Source organism: Chiloscyllium punctatum, chromosome 23, assembly GCF_047496795.1.
Source record: "Chiloscyllium punctatum isolate Juve2018m chromosome 23, sChiPun1.3, whole genome shotgun sequence".
NCBI classification, from domain to species: Eukaryota; Metazoa; Chordata; class Chondrichthyes; order Orectolobiformes; family Hemiscylliidae; genus Chiloscyllium; species Chiloscyllium punctatum.
Window position 1 is genome coordinate 53,202,887 of NC_092761.1, and position 19,128 is coordinate 53,222,014.

General features: G+C 41.0%; 1 protein-coding gene across 8 annotated transcripts in view; it reads left to right on the plus strand.

Moving 5' to 3' along the window:
• Positions 1-19,128, plus strand: part of arhgap32b (Rho GTPase activating protein 32b) — a 572,293-nt gene that overhangs the window by 346,220 nt on the left and 206,945 nt on the right. For 6 of the 8 annotated variants that reach the window (XM_072593008.1, XM_072593005.1, XM_072593009.1 and 3 more), the window contains one exon: positions 11,365-11,451. In XM_072593008.1, coding sequence (XP_072449109.1) covers positions 11,365-11,451 — 87 coding nt within the window. Of the gene's footprint in view, positions 1-10,370; positions 10,621-11,364; positions 11,452-19,128 lie in introns of those variants that run through there. The other 2 variants (XM_072593012.1, XM_072593011.1) reach the window with 1 other exon arrangement.

Genomic DNA, 19,128 nt, shown 5'->3' on the forward strand with positions numbered 1-19,128 from the left:
TGGAATTGAATATTGATCAGCGATGATCTAACTAGATGTCATAGAGCCACAGAGCACAGACACAGGCCCTTCGCCCCAACTTTTCCATGCGGATCAGGTTTCCTAAATTGAACTAATCCCATTTGTCTGCATTTGGCCTTTATCCGACTAAACTTCTCTTATCCATGTACCTGTCCAAATGTCTTTTAAATGTTTTAATTGTACCCACCTCTATCACTTACTCTAGCACTTCATTCCATACCCTTGTGTGGAAAAAGTTGTTTCTCAGGTCTCTTTTTTTAAAAATCCTTCTGTTCTCACTTTAAACCTATTATTGAATCCCCACGGTGTGGAAACAGGCCCTTTGACCCAACAAGTCCACGCTGACTCTCTGAAGAGCAACCCACCCAGACCCATTCCCTTACCATCCTATACTGACCCATGATTAATGCACCTAACCTCCACATTACTGAACAGTGTGGGCAATTTAACATGGCCAATTCACCTAACCTCCACATCACTGAACAGTGTGGGCAATTTAACATGGCCAATTCACCTAACCTCCACATTTTTGAATTGTGGAGGAAACTGCAGCACCTGGAGAATACCTATGCAGATACAGGGAGTATGGCTTCTAGTTTTGGACTCAACTATCATGGGGAAAAGACCTTGTCTATTCACCTTGTTGGTGCCCCTCATGGTTTTCAAAATCTTTATAAAGTCACGCCTCAGCCTCCAGCGCTCCAGGGAAATATATCCTGGCCCCTCCATATAACTCAAACCTTCCTATTTCACTAACATCCTTGTCAATCTTTTTTTACACCCTCTCTAGTTTAATAACACCCTTCTTATAACAGAGCAACTAGAATTGTATGCAATACTCCAAATATATTGTCTTGAACAGTTGTAACATGATGATCCTGCTCTTGTGCTCAGTGCTCTGATAGATGGGGGCAAGCATGCTAAACTCCACCAACCTGTCTACCTGTGACGCCAATTTGAAGGAACTATGTACCCGCACCATAGGTGTCTCTGTTTGACAACACTCCCTAGGATCTTGTGATTATCTGTGTCAGTCTTGCCTTGAAGGTTTTGACTTTTAGGCAAGAACTTTCAGAAGAGGAGAAGGATATTTGCAAGTAAAGGGACGGCTAGAAAGTGGAACCTTCAAAGCTGAGATGATGACAGTCCAGAGACAAGTATGTTCCTGTTAATGTAAAGGGCAAGGCTGGTATAGGGAATACTGGATGACCAGAGAAATTGAAGCTCTGGTCAAGATAAAGAAGGTTAGCATATGCCAGATATAGACAACAGGTATTGAATGAATACTGTTACAACATGGAGTTAACCCCCCCACCCCACTAATTTAAACCAGCAGCACAGAAAAGATTTACTCTGTGCCGTAATCTGTTAAAATTTGAGAGGCCAAGAACTACCCCAAAGGTCACGATTTAAAATAAAAGTTAACAACTTTAATTTTTAAAGTCTAACAGAGAATAATTAACTAAAAGCTATGTACAACTCCTTTCTCTAACCTATCTTTTACTTTCCCTCCACAATACTGGTCTGATAAAACCCCTGATTAAGATTTACAGAAAAATTCAAATTTCAAAGCTAGCGAGCTGTCGAATCTTCTCTTTGTAGATTTGCTCTCCAGGTCAGTGTCGATGTTTTTCTCTCTGCAAACTCCTTCTCGAGACAGGTATCTCTCAGAGTTCTGACCAGCAGCCTACATTTGTTGTCTTTTGGCAGTTCTCCCCCAACTGTTCAATTTGTTTTAATACTTATACCCCAAAGCATCAGACCGTTTCATTGGTTTTAATATTGTCAAACTTGATTGGAGGTTAGTATCTTGGGATATAATTTAAACTGATTAGCCAAATTCAAATTTGTTTTTGCCTCCTAGCAACCCAGGTACTGCAAGCTGCTGGACCAAATGTTACATTGTAAATTCCCCAGCACTCTGTGTACTTGCTAAGTCCTTCACTCTCTCAAAGGTACAGTACCCCTCGACACCTTCATAACACCTCCCCCTTTAAGAAAAAATAAACCAGATGGCTTCACTTTATTTTCTATTCTTTAAACACACTACCATAACATACAGATAACTTTAATCTAAGTCACATTAGCTTCTTCATATATGTAAATAAATAAATATATCTAACGTTGAATAGATGTATCTTATCTGTACTTCATCAGTTAAATCTGCTATAAAGCATCTACGTTTACATTCTTACGACCCGAAACATGTACTATTTTTAAATTAAAAGTCTGTAACATAAGGCTCCAATGAAATTGCTTCATATTCTTGTCTTTAAAGCATTTTAAGAATGTAAGCGGATTGTGATCTGTGTGCAGAACTGTCTCCGACACATTAAAATGTTGTAAGGCCAGTACCAAATTCGATAGTTCTTTTTCGATAGTGGAGTATTTCGTGGATGTTGAGTTTCTTCAAAAAGTAACCAAGCAGTTCAATCCCATCCTCGTCTTCCTGCAGCAGTACAGTTCCAACCCCTATATCACTAGCATCAATGGCAACTTTAAGAGGTTTTGAAAAGTTTGGTGTAGATTTCAAATGGTCAAATGTCTCCTGGCATTGTTCTGCCTACCGAAACTTTGGTGTTCTTCTTCAGCAAATCGATTAATGGTACCAAAACACTGCTTAAGTTTCTAACAAACTTTTGATAGAATCCACTGAGTCCTAAGAATTGAAGCACCTCTTCCTTTGAGGTTGGTTGTGGAAATTCCTCGATGGCCTTTGTCTTTGATTCCATGGGGTCAACCTTCCATGACCGATGCTATGTCCCAAGAGCACCACCTCTGCTTTTGCGCATTCAGTTTTAAGTTTATTACCAGTTTTGCTTCTCGTAGTCATTCAAAGAGCACTGCCAACCCTACCATGTGATCTTTCCAGGACTTATTAAAGATCACTACATCGTCCAAACAGACTGCGCAGTTTGTTAACCCAGCCACAACTCTGTCTTTGGAATGTGGCAGGTGTGTTCTTCATTCCAAAGTTCATCACATGAAATTAATATAGCCCATTTGGGATTACAAACGCAGAAATTTCTTTCACTGTCTCTGATAAAGGTCCCTGCCAGTAACCACGCATTAACTCCAACTTGGTGATGTAACTGGTTTGTTAAACTTTCTCGATATAGTCCTCCAATCTAGGAATTGGATAGGAGTCTGATTTTGTAACAGTGTTGACCTACTGATAATCCACGCAGAATCGATGAGACTCATCTGGTTTGGGAACTAAGATTCAGGTGGCACGATGGCTTAGTGGTTGGCACTGCTGCCTCACACCGCCAGGGACTTGGGTTCAATTGCAGCCTCGGGCGACTATCCGTGTGGAGCTTGCACATTCTCCCCGCGTGGGTTTCCTCTGAGTGCTCCGGTTTCCCCTCACAGTCAAAGATGTGCTAGTCAGGTGAATTGGTCATGCTAAAATGCCTATAGTGTTAGGTTCATTAGTCAGCAGGAAACGGGTTTGAGTGGGTTACTCTTCGGAGGGTCAGTGTGGACTTGTTGGGCCGAAGGGCCTGTTTCCACATTGTAGGGAATCTAATCTAAGATGATCGGCAAGCACCACTTGCTCTGGTTTGGTTCAGTGATGTCCTTGTCACGCATGGCCTCCACCTCCATCTGGACCTGTCGGGCTTTGAAAGGATTAAGCCGATAGGGGTGTTGTTTTATCAGAGCAGTATTCCCTACGTCTGCTTCATGTACAATAGCATTAGTCCTCCCCATCTGAATCTTACTTACGTCCTTATATGGCAGTAACAAATCTTTCAACTGTGTTCTGTGCTCATGAGACAGATAGTTTACTAATGTATCCAACTCCTCAAGGACTTCTACATTTTTAAATCTATTTTGAGGCACATCATTTGGATTTGATTCCTCACTCTGTGGGGCAGTAACTAACACCTGTTTCTCTAGTTCCTTCTCTCTAGTATAAATACGGTTTCAACATATTCACATGACATACCCGATACCTTTTTTTCGTATCTGGCATCTTTACTGGATAGTTCACCTGACTCAACTTTTTCTCAATTTGACAGGGACCACTAAACCTGGCTTTGAAGGGATCTCTTATCACTGGTAACAGTACTAACGTGTCATCCCCTCGGGAAAACGTTTGAGTCTCAGAGCTTTTATCTGCCACCTACTTCATTGTATGCTGTGTCCTCTTGAGGTGCTGTTTAGCTAATTCACCTACTCGATTTAATCTCTCCCTCACCTCTGATACATAATCGAAGTGTGAGATCTCCAACTTTGGTCCTGTCAATTTTTCTTTATTTAATTTCAAAGGGCCTCTCACTTCATGCCCGAATATTAACTTGAAGGAAGTGGACTGAGTAGATTCATTTGGGGCATCTCTAATGGCAAACGATGCGAATCTGATACCTTTATCCCAAACACTCGGGTAATCCTGACTGTAAGCTCTCAACATGGCCTTCAAGGTCTGATGCCACCTTTCTAAAGCTCCCTGGGATTCAGGATAATGTGCACTAGTTTAAGGTGCTGTATATCTAAGCTTCCCTAACCTCTTTAAACAGCCTAGTAGTAAAATTTGACCCGTGGTCAGACTGAATCTCTATGGGAAACCCATACCGTGTAAAGAAAGCTGCTAACTCCTCTGCTACTCTTTTTGCCTTGGTGCTCTGTAATGGAATTGTTTCCGGAAATCTGGTAGACACATCCATTATGGTTCCCGCTTTTGGTTCTTGGGAGGGGACCCACACAATCAGTTATAACCAAGTAAAAGGTTCTTCAAATGTGGGAATTGGCAACAAAGGTGCTGGTTTTATTACTGCCTGTAGCTTATCTTCCATTTGGCATATATCACACGTACGGCAAAAGTTAACCACATCCTTGTGCAGTCCAGGCCAGGTACCTCTCAGAGTTCTGACTATCAACCTACATTTGTTGGTCTTTTGGCAGTTCTTCCCCAACTGTTCAATTTGTTTAATATTTATATCCCAAAGCATCTGATCGTTTCATTGGTTTTAATATTGTCAAACTACCAAGTTTAAACTTGATTGGATGTTAGTATCTTGGGTATAATTTAAACTGATTGGCCAAATTCAAATTTGTTTTTGCCTCCTAGCAACCCAGGTACTGCAAGCTGCTGGACCAAATGTTACATTGTAAATTCTCCAGCACTCTGTGTGCTTGCTAAGTCCTTCACTTGCTTAAAGGTACAGTATACCTCTACACCTTCATAACAATCGATAGAAGAGCATTAGGGAAATAGGAGTATACTTGAGGGAAATCAGGAGGAGATAGCTTTGGCACATAGGAAAAGGATTCTACAAATTCATCAAGAACAAAAGGGCCTAAAAAATCCTGTGTGGAACTACAAAGATGGGTGCAATAACTAAATGCACATATCTCATCAGCATTTACTGTGGAACAGGATGTGGAAGCGAGAGAGCTTTGGGAAACAAAGTGATTTCTTGAAAAGTGTCCATATTACAGAAGAGGAGGTGCTGGATGTCCTCAAATGCAAAAATGTGGTTAAATCCCTGGGATCTGATCAGGTGTATCCTAGAATGTTTTGGAAAGCTAGGTAACTGATTACTGGGCCCCTTGCTGCGATACTTAGATCATCAGTAGCCATGGGGAGGGTATTGGAAGATTAGAGGTTGGCTAACATGATGCCATTATTTAACAAAGGTGGTGAGGAAAAGCCAGGAAACTTGACTGATGAGCCTGATGTCAGTGGTGGGTAGTTATTGGAGGGGCTTCTGAAGAGCAGGATTACAAAAATTTGGAAAGGCAAGGGCTGATTAGGGATAGTTAACATGGCTTTATGTGTGGGAAATTGTGCCTCACTAACTTGGTTGAGTCTTTTTGAAGAAATGACAAAGAAGGTTGATGAAGGCAGAACAGTGAACGTTGTCTATATGGGCTTCAGGAAGGTAATCAGCAATGTTCCACATGATCGACTGGTTAGCAAGGTTATATCACATAGAATAGTGGGAAAACTAGCCATTTAGAGACAAAATTGGCTCAAAGGTCGAAGACAGAGGATTGGTTGCGCTCTTTATTCCAAAAGGGTTAAGGGTTACTTTTCGGGTTGGAGGCCTTTGACCAGTGGTGTTGCTGAAAGGATTGATGCTCGGTCCTCTGTTAATTTTCACTTATATAAATGATTTGGATGTGAATATCGGAGGTGAGGTTAGTAAGTTTGCGGGTGACATCAAAATTAGTGATGTAGTGGACAGTGAAGAAGGTTACTTCAGATTACAACAGCACCATGACCACGCAAATGGGCCAAGGAGTGATAAATGTGAGGTGCTGCATTTTGTAGGGCAAATCAGGCAGGACTTATGTACTTAATGATAAGGTCCTGGGGAGTGTTGCTGAACAAAGAGACCTTGGGATGCAGATTCATAGTTCCTTGAAAGTGGAGTCACAAGGTAGTGAAGATGCTTTTGGTACTCTTGTCTTTAGTGGTCAGTGTATTGAGTATAGGAGTTGCGAGGCCATATTACGGCTGTGCAGGACTTTGGTTAGGCCACTTTAGGAATACAGCATTCAGTTTTGGGCTCCCTGGTATAGGAAGGAGTTGTGAAACTTGAAAGGATTCAGAAAAGATTTACAAGGATGTTGCCAGGGTTAGAGAGTTTGAGCTATAGGGAGAGGCTGAATAGGTTGGTGTGTTTTCTCTGGAGATTTGGAGGATGAGGAGTGAATTTATAGACGTTTATAAAATCATGATGGGCATGAATGCAATGAATAGTCAAGGTATTTTCCCAAGGATAGGGAAGTCAATACTGGAGGGCATAAATTTAAGATGTGAGGGGAAGGATTAAAAGCAACCTAAGGGGCAATGTTTTCAAATAGAGTGTGTTACATGTATGGAATGAGCTACCAGAGGAAGTGGTGGAGGCTGGGACAATTACAACAATTAAAAGGCATCTGGATGGTTATGTGAACTGGAAGGATTTAGAGGGATATGGGCTAAATTCTTGTAAATGGTCTCTAGAATAATGTAGGATATCTGGTTGGTGTGGACAAGTTGGACCAAAGAGTCTGTTTCTGTGCTGTACATTTCTATGACTCTCTAAAATACAACACCAAACATTTATCTGAATTAAACTCCATCTGCCATTCCTTGGCCCACTGGTTCAGTTGATCAAGATCTGTTTGTACTCTTCGATAATCTTCTTTGCCACCATGAGCTTACTAACTATACGTCCTGTATTTTATTCAAATTGTTTATATAAATGATAGACAACAGCGGACCCAGCATCGATCTTTATGTCCTCCCACTGATCACAAGCCTCCAGTCTGAACAAGAACCCTCTACTACCACCTTTTGTCTCCTACCGTCAAGTCAATTCGCACCCAGTTGACTAGCTCTGACTGGATTCCATGTGATCCAGCCTTACCAACCAGACTACCATATAGAATCTTGTCAAAGGCTGTGCTAAAGTCCATGTAGACATACACAAAACCATGCTGACTTTCCCTAATCAGTCCTTGCTTTTCGAAATACATGTAAATCCTATCTCTCTGAATCACTCCAACAACTTCCCCACTACTCACTGGTCTGTCATTTCTGGCTTTTCCTTGTAGCCTTTCTTGAATAATGACACAACATTAATCACTTTCCAGTTTTGTGGCACCTCACCCATGGTCAATGATACAAATGTTTCCACTAGGAGCCCTGCAGTTTCTTCCCTAGCTTCCCACAATGTCTTTGGATACACTTGATCAGGTCCCAGAGATTTATCTACTTTTATGCATTTCGAAATGACCAGCACCTCCTCTTCAGTAATATGGACTCTTTTCAAGACATTACTGTTTTTTTTGAGTTCCCTAGCTTCCATTTGTTCCTCTTCGGTAAATACTGATGAGAAATATTCATTTAGGATCTCATCAATCCCCTGTGGCTCAACACCTGGATGACCATGTTGATCTTTAAGGGACCCTCTTCTTTTCTTTGTTACTCCTTTGCCTTGAGATACTTGTTGAACCTCTTTGATTTCTCCTTACTTTACCTGCCAAAGCTTTCTCAACTCCCCTTTTTGCCCTCCTGGTTTCTGTCTTAAGTGTATTCCTGCGCCTCTATACTCAAGGAAATCACTTGATCCCATCTTCCTATACTGAACATTTGCATCCTTGTTGTTTTTGACCACGGCATCAATATCTCTAGTCATCCAGTGTTCGAGTCATCTGTCAGCCTGCCCTTTTACACTAATAATAGGGTGCTGTCCTAGAACTCTCATTATCTTGTTTTTGAAAGCCTCCCACTTGCCAGATGTTCCTTTACCTGCAAACAGTCTCCCCCAATCAACTTTTGAAAGTTTCAGTCTAAAACTGGCCTTTTCCCTATTTAGAACCTTAACGTGTGGACCAGATGTATCCTTTTCCATAATTATTTTAAAACTCATAGAATGATGGTCACTAGTGTCAAAGTGCTCCCCCACTAACACCTCAGTCACTTGCCCTGTCTTATTTCCCAAGAGGAGATAGAGGTTTGCCCTTTCTTTAGTAATGCCATCTGAATAAATGGCCAACCAATCTTGTGTTGAGCAACTGTCTCTTGTCTTACGTTTCTGTACAGTGATGAAAATGACTGTATGTCTGTGGGAGGATAAACCTTTTCACTTATGCAGGACAGTGTGACGGCTCTTGGAGGAAGGCCATCGTGCAGAATGCAGTGTGTGTAGGAGGCAGTTACTGTTCATGACATCAGAGATTAGCAGCAGATACAGTGAATGACAAGGCTCATATCCCCAGGGAATGCCATATTGCACATGAGAGCTTACACAAAGAACACAAATCACATTCTTAAATTCAAATGTATGTGCTTGAATAATTTGACTCTGAGCTAAATTAATATGATGAATATGCTGTCTGAAAGGGAAAAACAAATCGTGCTTTTCAAACCCAGAAACAGCAGGTGTTCAATTTTTATCACTTTAGCCATTTTCAAGCCAACAATCTAAATTTACCGATTTTTATATCGTTGTTGCCTGTCAACATTGATGAGACATGCAATGCAGTGATCGGATTAAAAGGGGTGACAGATTGCTGAAACAAAAGCCAATGGATGTGCTGCTGACCTGAACACACTTTAGAATATATAACTTTACTGGTTCAACATGTGCAGCTTTAAGATTGGGCATGGATTAGATATTTTGTTTTCTGCTCTATTAGATTTGTTTAATTCATGTATTTAATGACCAGGCATTGTTAAAATGCAACCTACATAGTTTTCCTAACTGGCTAATCAAATGGAAATTTTTGGCTAGTCTAACTGAGCATAATTCTGTAATAAATGTGCTCCTGCTTTATCTCCCTGGGCTATACTGCAGAGTTCTATTGTGCATCATGAGAGATGACCCTGCTCAATGACCCTGCTAGAAGTAAGAAATAGCGTTATGATTTGATTAGTGAAGTATTAAAAGTTTAACCCTATTGGACATCAGTTACTCAAATTATACATGTGTTTTCTCTTTTAAAAAATGCCTGTTTTTGTTGTTGGGTGTCCACATTGAATGTACGTGGGGAGTTTTGAGCATTTCCTTTGCTGTTTGAAATACCCTGGCCTGTGGTATGTGCTATTTATTCCAAAAGGGCTAATGAATTTGCTTGTAGTCCCCTGCCTTATAGCTATTCATAAAGTGAAAGTTACATTCTGTGTGATTTTCTTTAGCATTGCTTTTCATCTTCCATCCACATTGTTCAGATAATTGTTTTTCACAACCTCTTTAACATTGGACTCTATTTAGACACAGTTCCACAGTCAGAAAATCTTACATATATCTGGGTATAGAGTCTGTGTTGCATTTTAATTTTAAACAGTGAATTGCTTGGAGGAAGTCAAGATGAGCTCAATGTCATGTGCAGTTTGTAAGGGTGGGGGGGGGGTGGTGGGGAAGAGAAGAGGAACACCGCACTGAAAGTCAAAGCAAGAGTGCTTGGTTCAATTGAAAACTTAATGATATTGTTGAAATAATTCCTCCTGTAGTAATAGAAGTGGAAATAGGATGATTTAGAGTAGAAAGTTCAGGAGAAAGCAAAGATGTGACCTTCTGGTTTGAAAAGGATATATTATACAAGAGTTCGGAATCTCTCCTCGCCCGGCCCTAATACGCTGCAGCATACACAGTCAGCCTGTTACATGGCCGCTCAGAAGCCAAGCTTTGTTTTCAGTTAATGAGTGAATGTCATGTTTTATATAAAGACTTTTAACATGAACTGTTCATGTCTCTGCTGAGCGTTTTGAGCAGTGAAATATCTGGCAAGCACATTATTGCTGCACATACCCCTGTGTTGCTCTTGGCTGCTGCTGAGCTCCATGCTGTCGGTCCTAATCCTGTGGGACTCATCCTACTACAGAGCAGCTGCCTTAGCCTGGCAAATTGAGCATGAAACGGGTAGTGCGGAAATGGATTAACGGGGAGCTCAGTGACTCCAGTGATAAACATTCTGAATGATCGCCGTGTGGTCTGTTCGATAAAAACGATGGATTTTTGCAGATTGATCAACCAAACATGAGGCGAACGGATGTTTTTCTTGCTGCATAGTTCCAGCATTTAGCTAGTGTCTGGACATGACTCAAGGATCTGCTGAACCTCTGTTGGTCTGTATATTGTAAGAAAAGCATTGTTAGGAGAGGTAAGTAAGAGGCTGCAGTGGGATGCTCCCTTTTGAAATGGAAGTTATTCAGTGCTGGCAGTGCTGATCGTTTGACATCTTGTTCAGAGAACCTTTTGTTATCTAAGAACTGTATACTGTCAGAAAGACAGATACTTTGCGCCATTCATGAGCTTTTCCTTCTCATTAAATTCTGTGTTTTGTAAGAGCCTCATATAATTGTCATGCACAAATAGCGCAAAAAACAAATTAATTTCCACAACCATAATCTGAGGTTTAAAATAGATTGGCAAAACGGTTTTAATTTTGTCAAATTGCATACAGATTCCAGCTTTTTGTTTTGATAAAGATGCTAAAGGATTTAGCAAATGAATAGCTGGTCCTTCTCTTTAACTATGTGCTGTGCTTTATTGCATCCAAGAGAGGTTACGTGCATATGTTTTTAAACAATGCTTAATATGTTAACCCTTTGGACCAGATCCTCTGTTTGAATATGAAGTTCTCTTGAGTGGACGATCCATTTTTAAATATAGATTTAGTCTGGCTGGGTATCACTGGTTGATGAGACCCTGTGTTAACCAGCAGGTAAAGATGTCACTGATTGTAGTTATTTGCTCTTACACTGTAATTCCCACAGCATGGACACAATATACTTCAGGGTTAGCAGTGAGGGTTAAACCCTCGTGCGTTATTTAATGAATAGTTTGGCCTTGACCTAATTTTTTTAATTTTACTTTCCCTTCCTGATGACCTGGCCTTGTGTAGCTGGCGCTGACAGAGGAGCAGAGTGATACAAGCAAGAATGGTGCCGACAGCAAAGAACTTGTGTTTCTGGTTCAGGTCTCCTGTCAGGTAAGGTTACATAACCGACTGATTTTTGCTTAATCCAGATGAGCCCCTGTACTGATGCATTTTGTGTTCTATGATACAACTAGTGCAATAGAATGATGTGTTTGTAGAAGCAGATGGGGTGGGGGGGGTGGGGTGCGATAGCTTAGTGATATTATTGCTGGACTATTAATTCAGAGACCCCCATAATGTTTTGGGGACCTGGGTTTGAATCCTGCCATGCAGATGGTGGAATTTGAATTCACTAACAATCTGGAATTAAGGAAATCTGCCACCTTGTCTACATGTGACTCAACACCCACAATAACACTTTCAGCCTTTTGGAAAATTCGGCATGAGCAAATAAATGCGTCCAACCAGTGATGCCCCCATTCATTGAATGAATATTAAATAAAACTAACACTTGAAGCATTGAATACAAAAGGAAAAGAAAAACAGTGACCTCAATATGAGAGACAGGATCCTTGATCAATTAGGTTGTACCTGGGTTGGTCCAATACTGCAAAATGCTATTAGGCTACTTGTTACATTCAGACACTCCAGTCTGAAGGATTTTAGCAAATTGCCTTCACCGTTGCAATCAGTGGCCAGATTTAAGCATAAGTTCCAAACTGTACCAGTCCATTATGAAGTCCATTTCCCTCTTTCATTACTCATTGACGTCTTCAAGGTACTCCATATGAGCAATACTTTTGAGGGTTCAGTAGAATGAATGTTGGGTAGACCACATTTGAATATGCTCCATAGTTCTGGAAGTAATAGGCTGGTTACACTGAAAAATCATAAGTCACCAGAACCTAATTGTGCAAATTCAAAGATACTGAAAGAAATAGGGTGGAAATTACACTGGTATTGTAACTATCATTAGGCATAATTCTCCAATCTTCCTTAAATATAGCGATGATATGAGAGGACTGGAGAATTGTAAATCTTGCAGCTTTGTTCAAAAAAATTGTATAAGGATAAGTCCAGCATGATAGGCCAGATAGTTTAAGCCTATTGTTAGGACTGGTTTTAGAAGCATTAATTTGGGTCAACATTAATAATCGCTTGGACAAATGTAGATTAATTAAGGAAAGGCAGTCAATTTATTAAGGCATATTGTGTTGGGATTTCAGTTCGGAAAAGAGTTTGGAGAAACTCTGATCTTTTTACAGAAGAGAAGGGTCAGAGGAGATTTGAAAGACATGTTCAAAATCTGAACAGAGTAGGTAGTGAAAAATTCTTCCCATAGTGAAAGTGCCGAGAACCAAAGAACAGTGATTTGAAGGAATTCGCAGAAGCACTTTCAGAGTCTAAGAGCTGCAGTGTAAGTAGGGTACTAAAAGAGGCCATCAATACCATCTCTCTCAAACAATCCCAGTAACAGTCAGTGCCAATTCTTGGTGACAAAAAAATCCAGAAACAGACAATCGTATCAATGGAAAGAAAATAGTGTATATAGAAAATATTGAGAAATATCGGATCCTTATTGACAATAACTTGAAATTATCGCCAGAATGTTTAGCAGCAGTGAGTAAACTAAATCAGATGTCAGGATGCAGTAAAATATCAATATTGAGGAGTAACAGTAACATGAACCAGGGAGAACTAGCCAATTTGGTGCAAAATTGGCTTGAAGGTAGAATACGGAGGGTGGTGGTAGAGGGTTGTTTTTCAAACCGAAGGCCTGTGATCAGCGGTGTACAGAAGGATTGGTGCTGAGTCTATTCCTATTTGTCATTTATGTAAATGATTTAGATGAGAATTTAGAAGGTATAGTTAGTAAGTTTGTGGATGACACCAAGATTGGTGGTATAGTGGAGAGTGAAGAAGGTTATCTGGGAATAATAGCCAGATTTTGATCAACTCAGACAGAAGACGAAAGTGAGGACTGCAGATGCTGGAGATTAGAGTCGAGGTTAGAGTGATGTTGGAAATGCACAGCAGGTCAGGCAGCATCCAAGGAGCAGGAAAATTGAAGTTTCGGGCAGGAACCCTTCATTAGAGTGGATAAGGAGGCTTTCAGCATGCTTGCTTTCATTGGTCAGTTTAGGAATTGGGATATCTTGTTGCAGCTGTATGAAACGTTGATACGGCCACATTTAGAGTTCTGCATGCAGTTCTGGTTGCTCCACTATAAAAAGTATATTATTAAACTAGAAAGAGTTTAGTAAAGATTTGCTAGGATGCTGCTTGGACTGGAAGGCTTGAATTATCAGGATAGACTGGGACTTTTTCCCTGGAGCATAGGAGGCTGAGGGGTAACTTTATGTCATGACTATAAAGTCACGAGGGGCATAGATAAGTTAGATAGCCGACAGCTTTCCTCCATTGCAAGAGAGTCTAAGGTGAGAGAGATATAAAAGGGTTCAGAGGGACAAGTTTTTCACACAAGGGGGGGTGAGTGTCTAGAATGGACTGCCAGAGGTAGTGGTGGAAGTGAGTACAATTTTGTCATGGATAGGATAGGTATGGAGGGATATGGACCAAACACAGGCAAATAGGACTAGATAAATTGCGAAAACTGGGAAGAATGGACAAGTTGAGCCGAAGGGCCAGTTTCCATGCTATAAACCTTTGTAACTCTATGACACTATAATCCTAATTGTTGTTGAATCATTGATGCAATTACACTTAGAATACTGTGCACAGTTACGTGCACCTGAGTGCAGGGTGTTTAAAAATTCACACATGGGATGTGGGCTTCCATGCTGGGCTAGCATTTATTGTCCATTCTTGATTGCTCTTTAGACAGTGATGAGCTGCCTCCTTGAACTGATGTGATCCATTTAGCGTAGGTACATCTACAATTCACCTGCACATCCACCAATGTCATTTATTGTATCCGTTGCTCCCGATGCGGTCTGCTCTACATTGGGGAGACTGGACGCCTTCTCTCAGAGCGCTTCAGGGAATATTTCTGGGACACCTGCACCAATCAACCACACCGTCCCGTGGCCCAACATTTCAATTCCCCCTCCCACTCTGCCGCGGACATACAGGTCCTGGGCCTCCTTCACCGCCACTTCCTCACCACCCGACACTTGGAGGAAGAACACCTCATCTTCTACCTCGGAACACTTCAACCCCAGGGCATCAATGTGGACTTCACCAGTTTCCTCATTTCCCCTTCCCTCACCCCATTTCCATCCTTCCAGCTCAGCACTGTCCTCATGACCAGTCCTACCTGCCATTCTCCCTTCCCACCTGTCACCTCCATCCCCTCCCGCATTCACCCTCTTTGCTACCTTCTCCCCAGCCTCCACCACCACACCCCCCCCCCCACACACACACACACACCCCCACCCCCCACCCCCCACCCCATTTATATCTCCACTCTGGAGGCTCTCTGCCTCTATTCCTGATGAAGGGCTTTTGCCCGAAACGTTGATTTTCTTGCTCCTCGGATGCTGCCTGACCTATGCTTTTCCATCACCACTCTAATCTAAACTCTGGTTTCTAGCATCTGCAGTCCTCACTTTTGCCTGCATCTACAATTCTGTAAGGGAAAGACTTGCAGGATTTTGACCCAATGCCAGCGAAGGAACTGTGACATATTTCTAAATCAAGGTGGTAAGTCGCTTGGAGGGGGACCTTGCAAGTAGTGGTGGTCCCAAGTATCACCTGCCCATGTCTTTCTAGGTATTAGTGCTCATGGATTTGGAAGGCGCTGACGAAAGAGTATTGGTGAATTTCTGTCGTGCATCTTGTAGATGATACACACTGCTGCTACTGATCATTGATGGTGGATGGAGTGGTTGTTGTGGGTCAGTCTAGCTGACTGGTTATGGTCTCCGTCTAGTTGGCTGGTCTGTCCTGGTTTATATTGAGCATCTTGAATGTTGTTGGAGCTGCATCCATCCAAGTAAATTTTGTGTATTCCATCACACTCTTGAGTTGCGTATTGTAGATGGTGGGCAGGTTTTGGGAATCCTGATGAAGGGCTTTTGCCCGAAATGTCGATTTTGAAGCTCCTTGGATGCTGCCTGAACTGCTGTGCTCTTCCAGCACCACGAATCCAGAATTTGCCCTTGCTTGCTATGATCTGGCTGTACTATCTGCTGTAAGGTTATAGAAGAGAGCAACCAGAAGTGGAGGAAGATGATTGTCAAGAGCGGTTGTGTAAATTAGACATGCTTTTAATTGAACGGTAAAGGTGCAGTTTTGATAGGATCACTGCTTTTAGGATTCTGAAGGTGTTGATACTATACAGTATTGATCTTGAGCTATATTGCCTTGTCCAGAACAGCAGAATAGATAACATCTCTTATGCTGAGACAGTAAATATAAAACTCATCAGTGGAAACAATGTTTGTGAACAAGTGGTCATTCTATATAACAGACTCCCGAGATGGATTGTGGGAATAAGTTGTATTGATGCGTTGAAACACAATATGACTGCCACCTAATTTGAAACACAATGTCCATTTGGTTTGATTTTTTGTAGTCATGTTGTCTAAGTAATAGTGAAAAGCTTTGATTTGCAAGAAGTACAGCCAGATCATAGCAAGCAAGGGCAAACAGATCGTAGGGTACTTAAACGAAGTATGCAAGTTTACGGCTGCACAGGAGATGCACAAAGCAAGATCAACATTACTTGAAGTTTGAGAGGTCCATTCAGCAGTCTGATAATGGCAGGGATCAAGCTGTTCTTGAACCTGTTGGTGTGTGTGTTCAAGCACTGCCTCTTCTGCCAGATGGCCAGCAGGATTTTTGACACCTTATTTCAAGGTTTATTATCCAATTTTGGCAATTGATGATCTTGATCATTCAACAGGCCATTACTATTAGGATTGGAGTAGGGCAATCAGATAAGAATCGTTAGGTAAATTGCGAAAGTAAATGTTCTGTTTAAAAAACAGGACTTTCTGTGATCATTAAAAAAATTGCTATTCTTTAAAAGTATTTTTGTGTGCTGACCTGTGTCAAGCAGTCTTCTAATCCTGTTGAGATGGAGATGATTCCTTTATAGAGTAATGTTGGTACTACTATTCAGGTTGTTCCTTCAATGAACAATAAACTGAGCATAAACAGCTGCATTGATAGGAAATGCAGTTTCTGTATACTTGCTTGCTCATTTATAAATATAAAATTTGCGCTTTCTTTTCTCCCTATCTCCTGAATTTCTAGCTGGGCTCTACTTCTATGGATTCTGGCAGATCTACAACTCCAGACCCAGTCCAGTTCTGTGATCACTTGGTCTTTTTGTCTGCATTTTCCACTTGTATTCAGCTAGTACACAGCAGGAATATGAAACCTGACTAATTTTATTTTTTTCTCCAACTCCAACTCTTCAGCCAACTGATAAAAGCTGAGATTTTCATTTCTGTGTTTTAGGAGTGCAGTTGGTGAACTGACCAGGAAGCCATGTATGTAGTCTTATAGGTTGTGAAAGTGAGCTCTCTGTATCTAGTTCTCTGTTTGAGTTCAGGCCGTCGAGGGCTTTGGAGCATCAAATTTTGTTCTGCTGGTTTCTGAGTACGGTTTTAACTGCAAACGAGGTCTTCATATCAGTGTGGCTTTGTGACCATTGATTTAGTTTATAACTTGCAGTTAAACCCAGTGACTGTATATTCATAATTACTGAATCAAATCTGTTGTCAAATGTGTACATGGGGTGAATCTGTCACTATCTGATACTCCATATTTCTTCTTACAGACAAAACTGCAAGTTTTTCAATGGGCCACTGGTCTGAAATTCATCCATTCCAGCTTCAAACTTTCTTTTGTCCCTTTTCTGGCTTTCACAAGTAATTTGTTGGCAGTGCACTTTTATGTTCTGGTTCACCAAGTTATTTAATGGCATTTAACTCGTGACAGAGGACACAGTTTCCTGGAGTAATCAGCTCTGAGCTTTTTATTGGTTGTATTGGTTGACCTTACTTCTGTAATTGAGACACAATTGTCCCATTAAGCTGGTGCAGGTTCTGACTCTGGCAATGTGATGGTTTCCATAACCTCAATGACCAATCTTTGTTTGACTATGGTAAGTGTTGGCCAATCACATGGAGCTGAGTTTGGTTCTGTCCTCACCCCTCAGGTGTCCTTGGATGATCCCTGGCAGCGGGGTTATTGGATTGTTAATAACAATGATAATAACATGAGCATTAACAATAACAATACCATGGGGTCATTTTTGCCGTTCTTGTTCCAGGACAGATGTAGCACTTCGTGCTGAGAACAATTAGTATAACACAGGCCAGTCATGTCTGAACTAATGGGGCTGTCTAATGTGAACTGGAAATGCAGAAATAAATTATTTGCCAAAAGTGAAAGACAGAGTTGAAACACTCGAGCATGATGTTATTCCTCTCGCTAAGAATTGTTACTGCTTTTTTTAATGATGGTAACTGAAAACCCAATGTTGTTCTTGGATAAAAAAAATGTACTTTGTAACTGTGGAAGTTGTAAAATTATATGCTCATCAAGGTGATGTGGATTTGTAAAATCTGCTGTCTTCACAAACTGTTCACTCTCTCGTCACTTCATAGCTCTCCCTCTTTGTGAATCTTAATTGATTTGAATTGCATGAGCTTTGCATAGTTTTGAGATATATCTTCCAAAACCGTTTTCCAATATTTAACTAGTCGGTGGAGAAAATGACTTAAAGCAACTGTGAAACATTGCTCTTGTGCATTTACCGACTGCCATTTTCGGTCATGTGGATGATATTCCTATAATTTCTATGCCAGTTGTTTACCTTGTTCCTATTGTTGCTGAACTTTCCATCCTGGAAACATCTAAGATCTTGACATTCCTCTAAATCTGAATGCATGCACATCCCTGACCGCCTTTGAACGGTGCTGTACCTTCACATGCCTATGTTCTGAGCTCTGGAATCATCTTTCTAACTTGCCTCCTTTAAGATTTTGCTTAAACGACGTGTACAGATGGTTTCCTGGTGATAGTGTAGTCAGTGCTGATCAGAGAGTGTCCCTGTTGTTATACAACCATTGTCAAGATTATTATGTAAGCAGTGCCTTGAATACCTTGCTGGCAAGGTCCAGGGGCTGTTTTAGCTATGGCTATGTAGCTGTGTAGGGCAATGATGAAACAGGTGATGTAAAGAAGGTAGGCAGTGAATGGGTTAAACGAAACACATTCACTTAGATTGAAACAGTTTCAGCTTTTAACCATGTGCAATGAAGGAGCTTTCTGTGTACCACTGAGCTAAATAAGAAGCAAACTAAAAAGATCAATAATTGGACTGGAACAGTCCATTCATCAAGAAGCTCTGACAGCGAAAGGAGTGCACACTGTGGAGAAATGCTGAGCTTGCATTTGTAGTGTGGATTGGCAGCTCTACAGTCAGAACATGAACAACAAAGCCTCTCCTGATTGTGCAGTAATTGAAAAGATTGTCATACATTTTTTTTTAAACAAACATTAACAGCATTTGTACCTTCCAGCAGGGGAAAATCTTTTCTCTCATACGCCCTCCCCCAACTTTTGATTCTGATTCCTGCTATTCCTTTATCTCTAATCCCACTGTGGCTAACAGCATTTTGTAGCATCAGTGAACCTCCTTACTTGGTGTATGATGTAATTAGGGTATGTGATTTGAGCATGTGATGGCATCTTGTAATGTATCCTATGAATTTCTACATAGAATGTGCCTCAGAATTTATCATCAGAACACTGCATGAAGCAGTGAAAATCTCTGTCTGGATGACCTCTGATGTTCTACTTGTGGTGAAC